General features: G+C 43.1%; 1 protein-coding gene across 3 annotated transcripts in view; it reads right to left on the minus strand.

Moving 5' to 3' along the window:
- The window catches only part of BLNK (B cell linker), an 86,100-nt gene extending 69,830 nt beyond the window's left edge, over positions 1-16,270 (minus strand). For 2 of the 3 annotated variants that reach the window (XM_020883169.2, XM_020883156.2), the window contains exon 1: positions 14,822-15,101. In XM_020883169.2, coding sequence (XP_020738828.1) covers positions 14,822-14,868 — 47 coding nt within the window. In that variant the 5' untranslated portion in view covers positions 14,869-15,101. Of the gene's footprint in view, positions 1-14,821; positions 15,102-16,072 lie in introns of those variants that run through there. The other variant, XM_020883162.2, reaches the window with a different exon arrangement.
- Positions 16,271-19,951: the final 3,681 nt, after the last annotated feature.

A 19,951-nucleotide genomic window follows, 5' to 3' on the forward strand; every position in this document is an offset into this window, starting at 1 on the left:
ATAAACTATACCTGAACTAAAGGTTCAGGTGTACTGCAAAGCAACTCAGTTATACGTACACATGTATCTGCTGCCTTTCACATTCTCCTCCCATTCAAGTTGCCACATAATATTGAGCAGAGTTCCCTGTGCTACACAGTAAGTAGGTCCCTGCCAGTCATCCACTTTAAATACAGCAGAGTGTATATGTCAATCCCAAACCCCCTAATTGTACCCCCACATCTCCCCTGCCATCACAATTTCACTCTCCAAGTTTATAAGTCCATTTCTGCTTTGTAAATAAGCTCATTTGCATCACTTTTTCTTAGAGTCCTCATGTAAGCAATATCATATGATATGTTTCTCTCTGTGTCTGACTTCACTCAGTATGACAATCTCTAGGTCCATCCATGTTGCTGCAAATTGCATTATTTCATTCTTTTTATGGCTGAGTGACAGTCCATTGTATATATGTGCCCCATCTTTTCCATCCATTCCTCTGTGTTCCCCCATCTTGTCTCCTTCCCTTCAGCCTCTCCCCTTCTCTGGGTTCATGTTCCTAAATTGCTCCTTTTATCATGTGGCTCCACTCATGGATAGTCACTGATGTCTCCCTGGTTCTTGCAGGATAAGGTACACACTCATTATCTTGGCAATCAAAGGTCTTCAAAATTTGGATACAACTAAACATTTTAGGGGCTTCCCTGATGGCTCAGATGGTAAAAAATCTGCCTACAGTGCAGGAGACTCAGGTTCGATCTGTGGGTTGGGAAGATTCCCTGGAGAAAGGAATGGCAGCCCACTCCAGTATTTTTGCCTGGAGAATCCCTTGGACAGAGGAGCCTGGTGGGCTATAGTTCATGGTGTCACAAAAGAGTCGGGCATGATTTAGTGACTAAACAACAACAACTGACTTGAGGGCAGGGTCTTCCCCTTAAAATTTAATATTATCATTTGTTTTATGCAAGACATGTATTTGTTTTAGTTAATCCACAGTGTTCAGTGAGCAGACCAAGGAGGGCACATGTGGATTCAGAGCTGCTATGACAAAAGCCCTGCCTCTGGTGATGTAGGAGGAAGGTCCCTTCTGCCACCATGTCACATGACAGAAACATCTGACCTGTGTCAGACCGAAGGGCAGAGAGAGATAGATGGGGCGGCGGGGTGAGGGGGGGAGGCGGGTTGGGGAGCATCTCTGACTCACACAAAATAATCTCCCTTTGGATAATTTCTGTCTCAGAACTGAAGTCTCTGGCTACTGACTGTCATTTTGAAACTGAATGCCACTTTTGAGTGACTGTTCTGTTTTTTGCATGCAGCAGCCCTTGTCCTCTCACTAGCTTCCCTCCTCCTTTCCACAGCCTGGCCCAGCTTCCTCCAGGCCAGCCTTCCTGTGGCATTGTTGGTTTTATATTTAGATTTGCGAATTCAGCAACTGAAGTCCCTTCCTTCTGGACAGTGTGTCCATGGTGAAGCTGGCACAGAAGTTTTGGCAAGTCCTTTCCACTGTGGGATACCTCAAGATGCTCCCGAGAGTAAGGTCTCCCCCAGCCCCATTCACAGACGCAGGTACAAGGCCCAGGAGACCCCAGTGCTGGGCTCAGACCACACAGCTCTGAAACTCCTAGTTTTGCCTGTCATCAAGGTCATCACAGAAGTCTGATGGTGAGAGAGATTTTAGGAATATCCTGGGTCAATCTCCTCTTGGAAGGGAGGACATTAACTTCCAAAGAAATTCTGCCATTGTCCCCAGATTAATTTTGAGGATTCCCCCAGCTCTTTCCCTTACACGTTGCTCCATCCTTTCCGCATGAGGTCCAAGTTTCCTGTTCAAGAACCAGCGTTTCCACAGCAGGGATGTGCCCTCCAGTTTATACTGCAGCCCAGAGCCATGCTTACAAGTCCAGGCTCAGAGAGCCAGGCCAGTGGTCAACTGGATAATCAATGGCACTGCAGTGAATGCCTGCACTCACTGAGCATGTATTATGTGCCAGGTACTTTGCGTGTATTATCTCATCTAGCTCTCACCGCCTGGTGATATAGGTCCTATTGTTATCCTGTGTTAAAAATAACCACACAACATTAAATTTATGATAACTAGTGTTAAGTGAGCATACAGTCAGTACTGTATTCACATACACATTGTATATTCACATTGGTGTAATTATCGCAACTTTTATAGTGAGGAAATACTTGCTCAGAGAAGCAATTTGCCCCAGGTCCTACATCTAGTAAACAACAGAGCTGGGCCGTCCGACTCCAGAACCCATGCTCTCAACCAGCCCTGCATGACGTGTGCTGCCTTGTCTCAGCTTGGCCCCTCACCAGGGTGGATGGCCAGCTTCAGCATGTGCCCGTTGGAGAATCTTCCTCTCCGTCCCTGGAGAAGGCATCCAGTTCCTCCTCCAGCCAAGGGGTGTTTACGCGTGCCCCCACTGCTGCCCTGCTACAAGTCTGCCCCGCTCAACTTGTTGCTGGAAAGCTGCGTGGGCTCTGCAGGGCCTGTTTCAGTCTTTAGGGAGGGGCAGAGAAGAAAGAGGAAGGGGTAGAAGGCAGGCGGAAGGAGAAAGAGAGAGGGCAGTACACGCAGGTGGCAGGAAGGAATATGGCGAGGGCTCTCGGGTGCAGAACGTGCTCGGAAGTAGAGTGCCTGGGCTCAGCTGCAAGGAGACCTGGGTATCCATCCCCGTGCGCCCTTCTCATCACCCTAGTTCGAAAGCCCACCTAAGAGTGCTGGAGTGGGGGCATCTCACAGCCTGGGTTGTCTTACTAACCACCTAGGAACCAGAGAAAGTAATTTGCAAGTTTCTCCAGACACTGTACCATTTCTTTTTTCCCACTGAGATCTGCAAATACTTTGTGGTTGTCTTTGACATGTCTAGACAGCGGATCTTAGTTATAAGCAGACAGAAATTGGGCTGATGTGGCACAACCAGGAATAAAGAGGATCCTAATACCCTGAGTCCTTTCCAAAAAAAAAAAATCCTGGTGCACTTTACCCTATCTGAGGCAGCTAGGCATGAGACACACTGCCCTGACACGGATGAGATGACGGGAAAGTAGGTTAAATTAGCTGTACTGAGGTCCTAGGAGATTTGTCCCTTGATGTGACAGCAGAAGTGTCAGGCTCTCAGCACCCTGATTTTAACGGTCTGTAGGGATGTAGCACTTTCCTTCATCTCTCTGTTGTGGGCTCTCACTCACCCACATAGCATGGAGGACCTGGGATAAATGGAAACTTCTTCCTAGAATATGTGGAAGCAGGTTATGGAAAGCAAAAAAAATTCAAGGAGGCTCTTGGGTTTGGAAGAGCCCCTGGAGGTCATGTTATCTAACCCTGTCACTGTGCTGGGCTCTGATTTGTTTCTTGTTCTAGCCAGGTGCTGACAGCTGGAATTTTGTGATGTTTACAGTCTTTCCTCTAACAGCATGAAAATTATTGTGTAAAGCAGATGATTCTCAAATTTGTAAGACTGCATGACATGTAATTCTATACATTTTCAGAATTTTCTGAAAATGTAATTCTGGAAAAGGGGTGTGTTTAAAAGAAAAAATTAACCTTAGTTTTGGGGGGGTGGGGGAAATGACCCTTGGCTGTGTCTACATGTTACACCCCACTTGTCTGAACAATCATTTCTTTTTTTTTGAACAATCATTTCTATAACTAAAAACAAAGATATTTTCAGGGAGCAAATTTTCAAGGAGCAGATTTGCAAGAATGGTATTTCTGATACATCAAAAAAATTTGCCTCAAGCTCATTTCTTTGGGATCTGAGTGAAAAAATTATTGGAAAATATCATATGTAGAGATTGAAGTGGAAGGAAGAATTGTCATTCTTAAATGTTTACCATACAGGAACATTTATTAATAATACATTTTTTGTGGTGGTGGGCCACACTGCTCAGCTTGTGGGATCTTCGTTCCCTGACTGGAGAGCTAACCTAGGCCCTCCACAGTGAGAGCGCTGAGTCTTACCTCCAGACCGTCAGGGAATTCCCCAATAATGCATTTTAAAAAAATGCTTAAAAAAAAATGCTTTGACACAGTATCTAATTGGTCAAATGAAACGATCATGGGTCCCCATAATATAATATTTTACAGTAAATATGCAAAATAGTTTTATTACCAAAAATTCCCCATTCAACTATTTCAATATTCAACTTAGTGACATTTAGTAAATTCACAGTGCTGTGCAATTACCACCACTATCTCGTTGCAGAACAGTTCATCACCCCAAAAGGAAGCCTCAGACCCACTAAGTAGTTACTAGCAATTTTAAAGCAGATGTTTTTCCCCTACTTTACTTTTGAGGCACACGGATAGCTTTTATTTTAATCATGTTAAGAATTGTTTTCATCATTCATCAAATGAATTCGATTCAGTCATCTGGGATTGGTTGGGCAACTGTGATAATCTGTGGATAGGATGATGATAGGAAATAAAAAAGTTTTCTGCTATAAAAAGAGGACTTTGACCTTGAAGAGGGTGTAAAGACAATTTAAGAAGCAAAATAGTCGCATACATGTGGAGGGCTCAGTTTTCCAGTGATTTGCTGGTGGTGGTGTTGTTCAGTAACTCAGCTGTGTCCTACTCTTTGCAGCCGCATGGATTGCAGCCCGACCGGCTTCCCTGTCCTTCACTGTCTTCTGGAGTTTGTGCAGACTCATGTCTGTTGAGTCACCGATACCGTCCAACCATCTCTTCCTCTGTCATCCCCTTCTCCTGCCCTCAATCTTTCCCAGCATCTGAGTCTTTTCCAGTGAGTCTGCTGTTTGCATCAGGTGGCCAAAGTATTGGAGCTTCAGCTTCAACATCAGTCCTTCCAATGAATATTCAAGACTGATTTCCTTTAGGATTGATTGGTTTGATCTCCTTACTGCCAAAGGGACTCTCAAGAGTCTTCTCCAGCACAATTAAAAAGCATCTTAAATTAAATTAAAAAGTTCTTCAGCACTCAGCCTATTTTATGGTCCAACTCTCACACCTGTACATAACTAGTGGAAAAACCATAACTTTGACTATACAGACCTTTGTTGGCAAAGTGATGTCTCTGCTTTTTAATACACTGTCTTGGTTTGTCATAGCTTTTCTCCAAGGGAGCAAGTGTCTTTTAATTTTGTGGTTGTGGTCAACATTTGCAGTGATTTTGGAGCCCAAGAAAATAGAATCTGCCACCGTTTCCATTGTTTCCCCATCTATTTGCTGTGAAGTGATAGGATCGGATGTCATGATCTTAGTTTTCTAAGTGTTGAGTTTTAAGTCAGCTTTTCCACTCACCTCTTTTATCCTCATCAAGAAGCTCTTTAGGGATCTTCCTGACCCAGAGATCAAACCCTGTATTGCAGGCAGATACTTTACCATCTGAGCCACCAGCGTGTTTTCAATTTGGTATTACATTTGCCATTTTCCTTTTTGAAAGTATGTTTTTCATGTTTGTATTTGATCCTACTGTAGTTGTTTGTGCTAAAAATGACTGTTTCCTTCCCGCCTAGGATTGGGTATGGTCATTAATATGCCAAACATGTTTAAAAGGTTATTCTTCACCCTGCAGCTTTTTAATTTTGAACAAGGTAAAGTTGTAAACAACAGCATAGTCAATGAGGGAGAACATTTCTTTCTACCTTTGAGCTCAGCCCTCTAACCCAGTTATCCAAGCACCTTAGTTTATAGCCTCCCTTGATTTAGGTGTTGTCTCCCTCCTCTGACCTTTCTCACCTTCTTTTCACCACTTTCCTGAACAATGTTCCCTTCTTTCAACTAACAACCACAGATTGAGCCACATCTATGTGGGAAACAGAAGAGCACAGCTCTCTGCCCCCACGATGAGCAGTTAGATTCCGGCCTGGGTGTTAGTGGTGGCAAAGAGCTTAATGCCTGAACCTATTACAGTGATATTTAATCTTGAGCCAGGACTCTAAGACACTGCTTTATCACAGAAGGATGTCTCTTTAAGGACACAATTTGGGGCAACAGCAGAGCCCAGGCCAGGAGGGATTTGTGGGACATTCTCTGAACCCTTACTCTCTATTTAATACATTTATGGTTACAACACCCCTGTTATGTTATATGGGCTTCCCAGGTGACTCAGTGGTAAAGAATCCATGTGCCAGTGCTAGAGACGTAGTAGACATGGGTTGGATCCCTGGGTTGGGAAGATCCCCTGGAAGAGGAAAGAGCAACCCACTCCAGTATTCTTGCCTGGGAAATCCCATGGACAGAGGAGCCTGGCAGGATGCAGTCTATGGGTTTGAAAAGAGTCAGACATGACTGCACAACTGAACATGCATTATGTTATTCATTATTATTCTCATTTTCCTGAAAAGCTGAGGCTAAAAAGGATTAAGTAATCTTCTCAAAGACCAAGACCTATGTAGTACAGAGCAAGTAGTCAAACCTAGGTCTGCCTGATTCCAAAATTCAGCAAAAAAAAAAAAAAACCCCAAAAAACACCTTTCTGGAACACTTCTTAAATTATACCACATGGTCCTTTATACTTAGTCTATGCATAAGACCAACTCTGCTCTTTTTAATTATGACTCACTCTCAGATTACATGAACTACTGTGAGAACATTCTTTGAAAAATATATAGTATCATAGGGTACAAAACATGCCTGCGTCAGTGTGAAATTCAAGTTTGGACTTGGAAGCATGTAATAGCATGAAATACTGACAGCAATTTTCTGTAGGGCCTCATTGGGATTTCTGACTAGTAAACTATCTGCTTTTTAATTTAAAAAGAATCTCGGAGAAACATAGAACACAGACTAAGATAGAATGTTTTATTAGCCAGTGAATAACACAGAAAATAAAAAGAGGTACACATGGTCTGCTCTTCCTTCCTACTCACAGGCAAGCATGGAGGCATAGTTCTAGACTGGGCTTTGTTAGTGTGAGCTTATATAGGTAACATCACATCTCTGAGCATCTTACCTGAGGGAATAGAGAGATGGTTTCTCCATTTTACCTTCCAAGTAAACCTTTCTGATTTGGAGGCTGGGGAGAGGAGAGGAGGAGGCTTCTCCACTGATGTTTGTGTCCTGACATATTGCAGGGGGAGTAGGTTCAGCCAAGACTGCTCATGGAACTCGTGACCATCACTGGCTACATAATTTCTGGGGCCCAGTGTAAAATGAAAATGCAGGGCTCCTAGTTCAGAATTATTGAGAATCCAAGACGACAACCGCAGAGCACTAAGCCAAGCCTGGGGGTCTGTGAGACTGCATGGCCCATGCCTTGAAAACTCAGTGACCTCTGTTGCAGGTTCCCTATACTTCGAGGAGGGTTGAAATCTGGTGGCAATCTAGGACGCCCAGCTAGCCTGCTGGGAGGCAGGGATGCCCTGGGAGTAACGAGCTTCTTTCTCAGGAAAGTGACAGACAGGGAAGCACTTTTCATCTAGGACATGCAACAGGTCCCTAAGCTGGCTTCCATGCTTTGCTGTGGAAATGAGCATTGGAGCAGCCATGCTGGACTACTTCCAGTTTGGGGACCTAGGCCATGATGCTGTAAAAGGGTTGTGAATACACCTAAGTGGAAAATCAGTCTATAGATATAGCTGCTGATGGATGACCTTTCAGAGGGGAGATGAGGCAGGACAGGTAGGAGCAGGCAGGTTAGACTGGGAGGAGCAGCGGTAAGGGAGGAGCTGTGGGGAGCAGGCAGTCCCCAACTGTGGCACTAAGTTCACATGTGGGAAGGGAGACACAAGTCTGCCCGCTGAGGGGTGTAGAACTGGGGATGGGCGCACATGACCCAGAAAGAGGCTCAGCCCACAGCAGGAGGGGTGTCTCCCTGAGAGAGGGTGTCCACCACAGGCCAGGTGACCCATGTGCCAATGTCAGCCGCTTCCTTGCAATGTGCTAGGGACCCTTAAGGTCAGTGGGACCTGGTAGACAGCAAACCAGGGTCACACTTCAGGATTCACGGCTCCTTTGATCTTGAGGCAGGACCTGGATGGGGGCTGGGATTCCACCAATCTGCAGCGGGGACCCATTTCTGGAACAACGAGTGTGCAATCCTCTTAACCTCTAATCATGTGCTTGGCTCCTGGAGGCCAAGGAAAGGAAGCCCAGCAAGTACATGGAATGAGAAAACTGAAGCTGTTACAGAGAGCTTAGATATCAACACCTAACAGAGCAAATAGAGAGATGTAGGGTCATCTTAAAGAAGCAGAATGGTTCCAGGTCAGTTGAGATTTAAAGGATCTGGCAAATCCAAATCACAAGACAAGACATGCAATGTGTCCAATGGGGAGGCAATGGTAGCCCCAGTGACCACTAGCCTACAAAATCAGAGTCTACCTGATATTTATCCTAACTCTCGTGGTTTCTACTCAAGTTGCCCAGTCTACTTAAAGAGGTAGAAACAGAGTATTCCAAGGTTGACCTGATGTCTGGAAATCTCTTCCTGCTTTCATTTCTCTACTTAGGAGAGAACAACATATGTTTCAGTGATTCATGTCGTTCCTGGCATCTAGCTTTGTTTGACACTAAAATTTCTTCTTTCAAAAACAACTCATTGACATACAGACTCAAGAACTTCTGGACTTTCTGCTTGGCAACCCCTGACCGAGATCAGAGGAAAATCAGTCTAGCAAGCAGAGGCCACATCAATGACAAAGATATGTATTATATACTCTAAACTTTAATACATACTGCACTCTAAGTACATACAAGTGAATCTGTGCTTCTCATTCTACATAAAATTTATTCCACTTGATTTGAATTAGAGTTTTCCAACTATAGCACTGTTGACATTTTTGTGCCAGATAATACTTTGCTGTGAGGATCGCTCTGTACAGTTCAGGATGTTCAACAGTGTCCCTGGCATCTACCAACTACATGTGAGCAGCAACCCCACCCCACGTGTGATTGTCAGATGTTCCCTGGAGGGCAAAATTGTCCCTGGTAGAGAACCACTGATCTAAATGATGCAGCTATGTCTGGGGGAAGAGCAGGGTAAGACAGCTTCTATGGGGTTAATTAAAAAGCCAAAGAAAAGCCATCCAGTGTTTCAATTTCTCTATAATAAGCTATTACTTAATTCTTTTTTTTCCTTATTCTTGTTCTTTAACAAGCCCAGATGCCTTGATGTCATCGCAGAAGGGCGATAGTAAGATCTTTGAAAATGCACCAAACAAGCAAATTCTTCACAGAACAGATGAGCTTAATTATCTGTGGGGAAAAACCAAGAGATTGTAAATGTGTGCCTAAAACATTTGGGTGCCAGCCCAATCTCTTCCCATCCAGTGATATAACAGGCAGGGCTGGAATGTAATTGTGGCTCAGTTCTCAGAAACCTAATTAATTGTATCATAGCCCATTTGGGAGCATATTCATGAAGAGGAAGGAACTGTTCAGCCATGGCACACCTTGCTCAGATGATCATTGGATCCAGGAGAGAGGGCGCCTTGAATGTGTAGACTCTGGTTTAGGGTTTTCCTGGCAGAGCTGTGCCTAGATGAGAGTAGATGAGAAAGAGCTCCTTGAGGTTTCCTAGCTGATGGTCCTGAAATCCACAAACACTAAGCAAATTTCTAGTGTGTCTCCCATATTCCTTGCCCATGAGAAGAAAGAGACCTGTCTGAGAAGTCCACCCATTGGTAGGACACAAGTTAGTCCAGTTGAGCAGGTTCTCAGCTGACATATTGCAGGTGAGCAGTGGGAAGAGAATAGGGAATCATACTTCCTGGGAACTCTCTTATCTCTGACATTAGATGCTGGGCTTCCTCTGCACCCTCTCATACCAGCACTGGCCTCTGACCTAAAACTTATAAAAAAATGATAAGAGCGATGTCCAGACACACTTGTATTCAGGCTGTGCTCTATCCACCATGATGAGCCCCTGGGCATCTTTCTGCTCTGCTTGCCACTCCAGTTTAAAGGGGGCTGGATCTACTACCATGAGTAGGAAGCGACATAACAAACAGTCACTCGTGAAGGGTGGGTTGAAGTATTGATTGTTGTATTTACTTTTTATTTACTCATTATACTGACCATATGACAAATATTCTGGGTACTTTAGCCCATGTCTTCAGAACACACCTGTGAGGAAGGTATCTCTAGCTTTATTTGACAGTTGAGGAAACTGGGGCTTAGAGAAGTTGAGTGACATCATCAGGACCCACAGCTAGTAGTTGGCAATTGGAACCTTTCCCTTTTGGGCACCGGTTGCTTTGTCCTTCTAAAATACATCATAGCTATCTTCTGGATGATGTATCTGGATGCTGTCTAGTTGAATCCTCTGACCCCAGTGTTCAGAGTTGGACAGTTTTCAAAAAGTTTGTAAGAAAAGTGTTTGAAAGCATTTTGAAAACTATCTCAAATAAGTTGATCATTCCATTAGGACATAGTTCCTGAAGGTCACGGGATGAAATGGTAGCCTCAGAAGATGTAACATTTCAAGTATGGTTTTCATGCCTAAAGGACCACACAGCATCAGAGCTGAGAGGGACTTTGAGAATAATCAGATCCAAACTTCTCGTGTTGTGGCTAGGGGACACAGGGGTGATGAAGACCTATCCAGGAAGGGGTGGTAGAAAAAGAAAGAGAAGTGCGTATATGGAAGTATCGTGAAATAAAAACTAGAGGGTGTGGTAGATGAGTGGAAGTACAGAAGGCAGGATGAATCAGACTTAGGGTTAATGGTGACACCATTGACAGAAACAGAGAGGGCCACAGAGGAAGCTGGTGACAGAAAGGTGAAAAGAAGATAAATGTTTCTGAAGTGAACAGGAAGAGTCAAGTTACTGAAAACTCCAGTTGAGGATTCCAAGACCTGAGACGAAAAGTCATGTCCCAGGGTCTGTCAAATAGGATCTCTAAGTGAGAGCCGTCGTTGTGAGACCCAGATACCCATGACAGGGCTCTGTCATGCTTGACAGTTTATTAGCCGCTTAGATGAAGGCAGAGAAAGGGTGTTTGTCACGTCTACAGCCCATGCAAAGCTAAATGCCACAGATGTCAGAATCAACAGGTAAAATAGCCAAAATAGCTAAAAAGAAGAACTGAAACTGACATGAAATTTATCAAGGATCCATGTAAAGTGCTCTTCTTCTGTTCAGAAAGTCAATTGCACACCTATAGAATTAATAAGAATAACAATAAAGGTACTAAAAAACCACCATTTTTCAATTCAATAATTATTGTGTGCCAGGATTGCTCTAATCCTTGCAGCAGCCCTTTGAGATTTGGTGCTATTACTATCTCTATCTTTTTAGCTGAAGAAGCTGGGACCAGGAAGTTTAAGTAGTCTCCTAAAGTCACACATATGTTAATTTGACTGAAAAATACCATATTCTTACACCAATAAGATAAGGATTAGGGAGACTTGGCTTATCCATGCCTGTGTCAAAGACTTTTCACATTTGTAAAAATAAGTGAATATATATTTGTGGGGGCTAGAAAGAAAAATACAAGCACAGGTGATGAGTCAAACTCAATGTTTTGTGGCAGCCTGGATGGGAGGGGAGTGCGGGGGAGAATGGACACGTGTATATGTATGACTGAGTCCCTTTGCTGTCCAGCTGAAACTATCACAACATTGTTAATTGGTTATACTCCAATATAAAATAAAAAGTTTTAAAAAGTATATGTAAAACATAAAAATTCCTTCACAAACCCTTTTCACTAACTTGAAAGAAATACAGTCAGTGTGATTCAGGATTGTAAATGTTGAAACGTTTACCCAGAACAGCAATATTTTTATGAACAGGAATATTTACTGTGGAAGGATTGAGACCTCAGGTCTGAGGTGCCTTTCTGGTGGTATTGTTAACTTATAAAATCCAGGGAAAATCATGGCTGAGAATCAACTAAAAGATTCTGTACGTTTTTGGACTCCCACGAACAGAGAAACCAACTTCACGTAGTGCCTCAAGGGGAGAAAAAAATCAAGAATCTGTGCTCATACATTTCTGTGGTCACGTACAATGGAGCCACTTCGCTTTTTTCAACTCTTCAATAGTAGGAACTCAGACTTGACTATTCATCCCCAGCTGCCTGTCTCAGAAGGTCCATCTGGAACCTTCTGTTTCTCCTTCATTTTGAGACTCTCCGCTTTCCTTCCAGTCTTTCCTGCCCTACTTTCCTGGGTGATTCTGCTTTTTCTTCCTCCTGGTCACTCCTGCCTCTAATTTCTTTTCAGCCCTAGGTCAAGTTCATCCCTTTTACACTCCCTCCCCCCAAGAAGGACACTCACTATCTCTCTATTTTTTTCTGGCTAATAATTTAAGCAAAGTATGTTTAGGTGTTGATAAACCTAAGAATATGAACTCAGCTCTTCACTTATACTGTCATTCAATGCCAAACAATTGCACAGTTGTCAATCTGCTGAAGTGATGCTAACCAGTCAAGACAGAGGATGCAAACCAAAAGGATTAAGAATTCATTTACCTACGCCCGGCCATCCCATCTAATTACAGCAAAGAATTTAAATGGTGCTTCAGGTTCATTGTGTTTACAATATCATTTCTTTGAAAAGTTCCACATCAACAGTGCACATTTTATCAGACCGTCAATTCTGTAAAAACAACTCAGTCACCTAGTGGGGGAAAAAAGTTACTTACGCCCTGCCATCCCATCTAATTACAGAAAAGATTTTAAATGGTGCTTCAGGTTCATTGTGTTTACAATTTAATTTCTTTGAAAAGTTCTACATCAACAGTGCACATTTTGTCAAAACAGGTCAATTCTGTAAAAACAACTTAGTCACCAAGTAGGGGAAGAAAAGTTACTTCTGCCTGAGCAGATGAATGTAATACATGATTATCCACAATACAGTTTCAGTTTTCCACCCTCTAATCTATGGTTGTATGTTGTCTGTTGATGGCTCTGTGAGAAAGCTGGACTTTGTCCCTAAGGGCACAATTGTAAAGTAATTTAGGTTCTATTGCCCTCCTCTATTTAAAATCTCATCTGGATTTCCTGGAAGAAGTTCTAAAACTTAGTACAGCCTTAGGTTATGGAATATCCCTGAAAAGGACCTTCTAAACCTTCTTGCTCCTTTGAGAGAAACCCTCAAATTTCTTGGTCATGTCCTTCCTTCCGTCTCCCTTCTCACTGCTCTGCCCCAAGTCCAGGCCTGCAGCATTAGAAGCTTGGGTTACTTTAGCCACCCCCTCTCACCGAGCATCCTTGACAACCGCCCTTAAGCCTGTTGGCATGACACCTGTAACAGTGTAAACTGTTTTCCAGCTCTTTGTGGCCCAGCCCTCACAATCCTTTGTGATATGGCTGCATCCTATGAGTCTAACCTCACCAGGAGCTTCTGGTCCTGCATGCCTACTCTACAGCCTCTGTTGGGAAGGAAGTTCCCATCATCCTACAAATGGACATACTCAAGTCCAGCTCCAAGCGTCCAGTTTCCCAACTTCTTTTTATCTTACATGCGTCTCAAAGACTAGCTCTTTATTTATTTTGTTTTATTGAGGTAACATTGGTTTATAATATTATGTCAGTTTCACATTTACAACCTTATATTTCCTACTTCTATATACATCATAGCATGCTCACCACCAAAAATTTAGTTTCCATCCATCACCATACACTTGACTTCTTTTACCCATTTCAGCCCCCTACCCTGTCCCCTGCTCCTTCCCTTCTGGTCACCACTACTTGGCTCTCCATATTTATATGTTCATTTTTATTTGGTTTGGTTTGTTCATTTACTTTGACAAAGCCTAATGCTTGATGCATCTTCTCTGTTAAAACCTCTCCGGCTACTCCGATTCATTTCTTACGCTCATTGAGTCACTTACTACTTGCACTATTTTATCTGCCCCCTCCCACGATGGTGTAGCAATGTGAGATCAAGGGCAAGAGCTTCTTGTCTCCCATTAGGGCCGGTCATACAGAAGCACTTACCAACATGCCCTCGGAGGGACTGACTGCAGCCATGCTGCCTCTTGATTCTAGACCGCAGTTCGTTTCAAACTATCATTTACCAAGGGCCTACCAGATATATAACCCATATTATAACTGTCAAGGACTGTCCCTTTGCCATTCCCAGGCTAATTGCCCTTAAATTCTGTCTCAGCAACCCTAATTCTGTAGCTCCTTATCATTTATGGTAACTTCCTTACTACACGTGTCACATCAACCCATGAAAAAATGAAGTTCAAATGGTAGCTGAAATATAAAACACTCATCGAACACCTAAAAGTTCCCCTGTCCAAAAGTCTTGATATTGTTACAGTGAGACAAAAAGAAAATCTTCAAAATAAAAATTTGGAAAGTCTTTTTTTTTTTTTTTTCCATAGCTCAGAGGAGTTTCTTGGTTCTTGCCCCTTGGGTCACTTCTGGTTTATTTATTCTTCCTAAGTGGTTTATTTAATCTTTTTATAGATAATTGTTGCACTGACATGAAGACACTGGAAAAATAGATCTAATCTCCCCCAAAACAGTTGTGATATACAGCCACAAAATAAATGAGATAGTAAAACTATAATTAATACAAATCATTACAACAATCCTTAGCATTAAATAAAAACCCACAATGAAAACTTTCAGTATTCAGATTAAATCAAACTTTTTTTTAGAAAAACTTGTGCTTAAAGTCTCCAAGCTGACCACTGGTAGAATCTAAGCCCTTGGCTTTTCTTTTTTTATTGTCTCTTCAAAGCTTTACATTTTAATCCACCACTGGCAAAGTCAGCTAAAATAAGCCCACTTGTTCCTACACATTTCTTTAAAAACACAGTCTACTTCCCTATAGCAATTGGCACTCGGCTTTCTTAGAACAAGCAAAGTATCCCAGCATTTCAGTATTTCTGATATGCTGTAAAATCATTGAAAAAAAAAAAAAGAAGAAGAAGGAAAAGTATTGGTTGGCAAAAATCTTACCTCAACTTCTGACTGGCGGGGACAGTTATTTTATTAAGCTTATCCATTCTTTCTGTAACTATACGAGTCACAAATCACTGTCCAGTGGTCACGTCAGCAGTCCCTGGCCGTCCTCGGGAGTAGCATGGTAAGCCTGTGATCTCAAGGGTCCCAGTCAGTTGAGTCTGATTTCTGAGAGTGCAGGCTGCTGGCAAACACCTCTGTACTAGGGAGAAGTAAAACTTGCTGGAGCACATAGTCAAGTTTCATGTTTCTACATAATCATGTGATCTGGGTAGCCAGCCAGCTTGGCTGATTACTCTACATTGTGTAAACTTTAATAGTGAAACCTATTGGACATGCAAATTTCCTTTGAGCTGCTTTCTTTTATAACCAGATTTGTAACCAGGTCAGGACAAGCTTCTGACTGGTCACTGCTTCCTGTTGTCCTGAACACATATAGCCCTTGTTTTCAGCAGGTGTCATGCTGTCCTCTTCCAGGGCTCAAGGAAAAGCAGAATAATCATTTCCATCTGAAAGTCTCTTTGGGACTTCCTGCTCATTTGCCTAAAGTCGTGGATAAGCTTTTCCACTTAAAGGATCATTCTATGAAAATGGCATTTTTGTGCAGTTTCTCTTCACTCTGCTCCCCCACATATTTTAAAGTAAATATCAAGTGGTAACAGTTTACTTAAAGAGTTAGAATTTAGTTATCCTGAAGATCTATGTCAAATGGGAAGACAATTCTCTAGGTACGGTCGTTAGGGATAGAGACAGGAGATCTGGGAAAGGGGAGAGGTCGTCCACTGTACAGTATGGGCACCTTATCAGGTTGATGGTGTCAGGAGGTGTGCTGATATCCAGATGCTATCAAACAAAATCAAGATGTACCCCAAAGTCAGCTGAGAACAAATCTAACAACTTTCCAACAAGGCTGTTCTGACATCAGGCCATTTGGAAGTCCCCTGAAGGGCAGGTGCCACTTTCCTCACTGCCTTTGTCCCCTCCTGTCCTCACCCCCTGCTCACTTTTAGCCCCTTACCAGACCCAGTGATGACCAGACATGAGAGCAGTAAGGGGTACCCCGGAACAGTGTGGGTAAACACACCTGCATGGGCTGAACCCATCCCAAGGGGGCCGCTTCCCTCCTGGAAGACTTGACAGTTCTTTTTTTACCTCTTCTGAAACCTTCGATCTTGTCTGTCATTTAGAGAGCAGGAGGCAGTTTAGGGTCGGGGAGGAAGAAAATGAGAAAGACCGTTCCCTTTGTACCTGGACACTCTTCCCTGTCTCCAGCAGGAATGCTCTGCTCATCTTTACGAAGTTGGCATATGTTTCCCACATGTATCCAGGTGACCAGTCCTCTCCTGGGCCTGAAAAACACACAGAAAGGGCCGAGCAGAGCGATCCCTGTTACCTCTCCTGTTACAGACCCAAAGTCTGGCTGAAGATGGAGAGAAGGGAGGAAGAGGCAAAAAACGAGAGAGCTGGAGGAAAAGGCGGGGGGAGGGGAGGGGTGTGGGGGCACTGGGGGCGGGGAGGAAGAGGCAGAAGAGGGAAAAAAGAGAAGGAGGACGGTAAGGCAGCAGTGGCAATGGGAAATGGATGTGGTGGATGGATCCTTTCCTCCTGTGCTTCTTTGTCCACACAGAGGTTCTGTATTTCTCCCGGTAAATCTTGATTATTCGCATTCATGTACTGCCTCTGGATTTCTAGCTCAACCAGATGGTCAGGAGCAGAGTCCTCAGGGCTATTGAAGGGTGGGGCCCTTCTGCTCAGCCAAACTATATGGAATTCGCCAGGCTAGTAAGAGAGCAGATCATCTTTCATGAGAAATGTATAAATGCTTGACTCATCCGATTGTTTATTTCCCCCAAAATGCAGCTCAGTTTTCTTGCAGTGTATCTCAAAGGAGTTCTAGATCTTCATCCCTCCTCTCCTCACAGTTCTTAACTGAAAGGAACTAGTAGACCAGGAGGGTGAAGGCATGTAGAATGTCATCAGGATCAGGGAAAATGAGCTCCACTGAATGGGATGGTAATCATCTTGTTCCTTCCAAATTACTGTAAAGTGCACCCCATTGGCTGCTTTGCTCTCAACCAACAACTCTATTCAGCACCTGGGCTGGCAACTTATTTCCCCAGAGAAGACGACCAAGAGCAAGAGTTACACTTCTGCTTTTTCTTTTTACAGCCACTTGTCTTTCTTCTTTTTACTGTGTCTAGTCTGACATGATAAAAATGAGAGTCTGCTTTTCCAGACTGGACATTTTATCCCATGTGGTATGTAGCACGATAACCATGATGTTCCAAACTGGCAGGACTGCTGTGCAGCTCTAATCAGCTTCCCATGAAGGTCCATGCAATCATGGAAATGGAAGACACCAAGTCTAAGCTGATAACTTGTGAACGGACTGAGACCACACAACGTGGTTTCTTTCCATAGCACGTGGAGATCGATAAAGCATGATAAACACTCAGTCTCGGTCTACACAGCACAGTGAATATGAAAACTAATTAATTACTATTAATAGATGAAAATGGATAGTACCAACCTTAAAGAAAATTTGGAGCTCCTATACATGGCCGATAAAAATATAACTAGGTACAATCACTTTGGAAAAGCTTGGTATTAGCTAATACATTTGATGGGATACATACCGATGACCAGCATGAGGTCATGACATAGCACTGTGTCAGAACACTCAAAGTATACCATGTATGCCAAGGTCGTATGCAAGAATTGTCACTGAAACACCCTTTCTAATGGAAAATGAAGCAACAGTGGGAACAACTCAATTGCCCATTAATGAGAAAATGAATAAATTAACTGTGGCATATTCATGTAATTCAATGGTGAAAATGAGTGAACTACAATTGATCAGCATGGATAAATAACAAAAATAATCTGAGCAATAAAGGCAAGTTAAAGAAGATCATACACCATGATTCCAGTTATGTTAAGGTCTGTTTGTGTTCGAGCTTTGTCATGTCTGACTCTTTGCAACTCCGTGGGCTGTAGCCCACCAGGCTCCTCCAAACATGGAATTTTCCAGGCAAGAATTCTTGAGTGAGTTGTCATTTCCTACTCCAGGGGTTCTTCCCAACCCAGAGATTGAACCCACATCCCCTATGTCTTCTGCATTGCAGACGGTTCTTTACCCACTGAGTATATTAAGGTTCAATTCGGTTCAGTTCAGTCACTCAGTTGGGTCCAACTCTTTGCGACTCCTTGGACTGCAGCACACCAGGCTTCCCTGTTCATCACCAACTCCCAGAGCTTGCTCAAACTCATGTCCATTGAGTTAGAGATTACATCACACTACAGTTCAAAAGCAAGCATTCTTCAACACTCAGCTTTCTTTATAGTCCAGCTCTCACATCCATACATGACTACTGGAAAAACCATAACTTTGACTAGATGGACCTTTGTTGGCAGAGTAATGTCTCTGATTTTTAATATGCTGTCTAGATTGCTCATAGCTTTTCTTCCAAGGATCAAGGTTAAAGACATGTAAAACTAATTTATTACTTAGGATATATGGTCAAACCAATGGAGGGAATGATAAATGCAAAATTCAGGTGAATGGTTACCAGGGAGTGGAGTACCAGTGAATTGGAGTGAAGGTATACACAGGACTTCAAAGGCAATGGTAGTGTTCTATTTCTTAAGTTGTGTGGTGGGTCTCTAGGTACTTATTGTAGGTATTAAATATTTAGCAAAAATATGTAAAATAACATCTGCTCTGGAGCTATGGGGCAAAGCCAGGACAACCGCCACCACCCCGCCCCACAAGTCTCAGTTAACCCTGTGAAATGATGAGGTTTGAGAACAAGAAGACATAATACTGGAGTCTGGGGATGAGACCAACCAGCCCTGGTTTCTCTTGGGCTCTTTTCCATGCCTACAAAGGTCCATGTATTCAAAGTTATGGTTTTTCCAGTAGTTGTATATGGATATGAGAGTTGGGCAATAAAAAAAGCTGAGCATCGAAGAATTAATGCCTTCAAATTATGCTGGAGAAATCTCTTGAGAGTCCATTGGATGGCATGGAGATCAAATCAGTCAATCCTAAAAGAAATAACCCTGAATATTCTTTGGAAGGACTGATGCTGAAGCTGAAGCTCCAATACTTTGGCCACCTGATGAGAAGAGCCAACTCATTGGAAAAGACCCTGATGCTGAGAAAGATTGAAGGAAGGAGGAGAAGGAGATGATAGAGGATAAGATGGTTGGGTGGCATCATTGACTCAATGGACATGAGTCTGAGCAAGCTCCAGGAGATGGTGAAGGACAAGGAAGCCTGGCGTGCTGCAGTCCATGGGGTCACAAAGAGTAGGACACGACAGAGAGATTGAACAACAAATTTTCCATGTATCCATTAATGACAACTAACAGCATGCTTCTCGAGTGTTTTTTATGTCCCTGTACTATGACACCAGTCATTTTACATGTGAAGAAATTGATTTATAGAAAGGTTGTAACTGGTCGAAAGTTCCACCACTCTTCAGTGTTGGGATTCAAACCTGAGCTTGTTTCCATAGTCTAAGCTGACAATCACAGAGTTTTGCCATCACAAGAGAGATCTGTGATTCAGCAGAAGGCCCTGCTCTGACATCGAGGTATCACCTTAACCATGACCTCCGGGGAAATCACTTAATCTCCTCAACTTCAATTTCCATCTTTAGTGGATGAGAAAGGGTATTCAAAGAGAATTCAGACTCCTTCTGACTTGGCATTTGAACATGGGCCCATGTGTACAGAAATTGGTTTCCATCAGTGGAAACACTTTCATAGCTTCCAGAAGAGATGCCTTTGATGGACTATGCTAGGTTGCTTCCCAAAGTGAGGCCAGTTGGTTGTGGCAGTTGACAGAGCCTTGGAAGTAGTCCAAGTCCTCACTGAAACTGGAAGGTCAGCCACGGTTCACTCCCTCTGGTCTGCCACCCACCTGCTGATGGCTTTTCCCCTGCCAGGGCTGGTTTAGGCAAATTGCCAAAGGAAGTAGGCAAGGTGTGGCATTGAGACTATGCAGTGTGGCTCTTTGGTTCTAATCATAACCTATCCCCATGAAGATTAGCCCCACAACAACTCTATGAAAGGGGTACTATTGTGATTCACGATGTGAAGTCTGAGCCTCAGATAGGTGAC

The sequence above is a fragment of the Odocoileus virginianus genome, chromosome 7 (genome assembly GCF_023699985.2).
Source record: "Odocoileus virginianus isolate 20LAN1187 ecotype Illinois chromosome 7, Ovbor_1.2, whole genome shotgun sequence".
Taxonomy (NCBI): domain Eukaryota; kingdom Metazoa; phylum Chordata; class Mammalia; order Artiodactyla; family Cervidae; genus Odocoileus; species Odocoileus virginianus.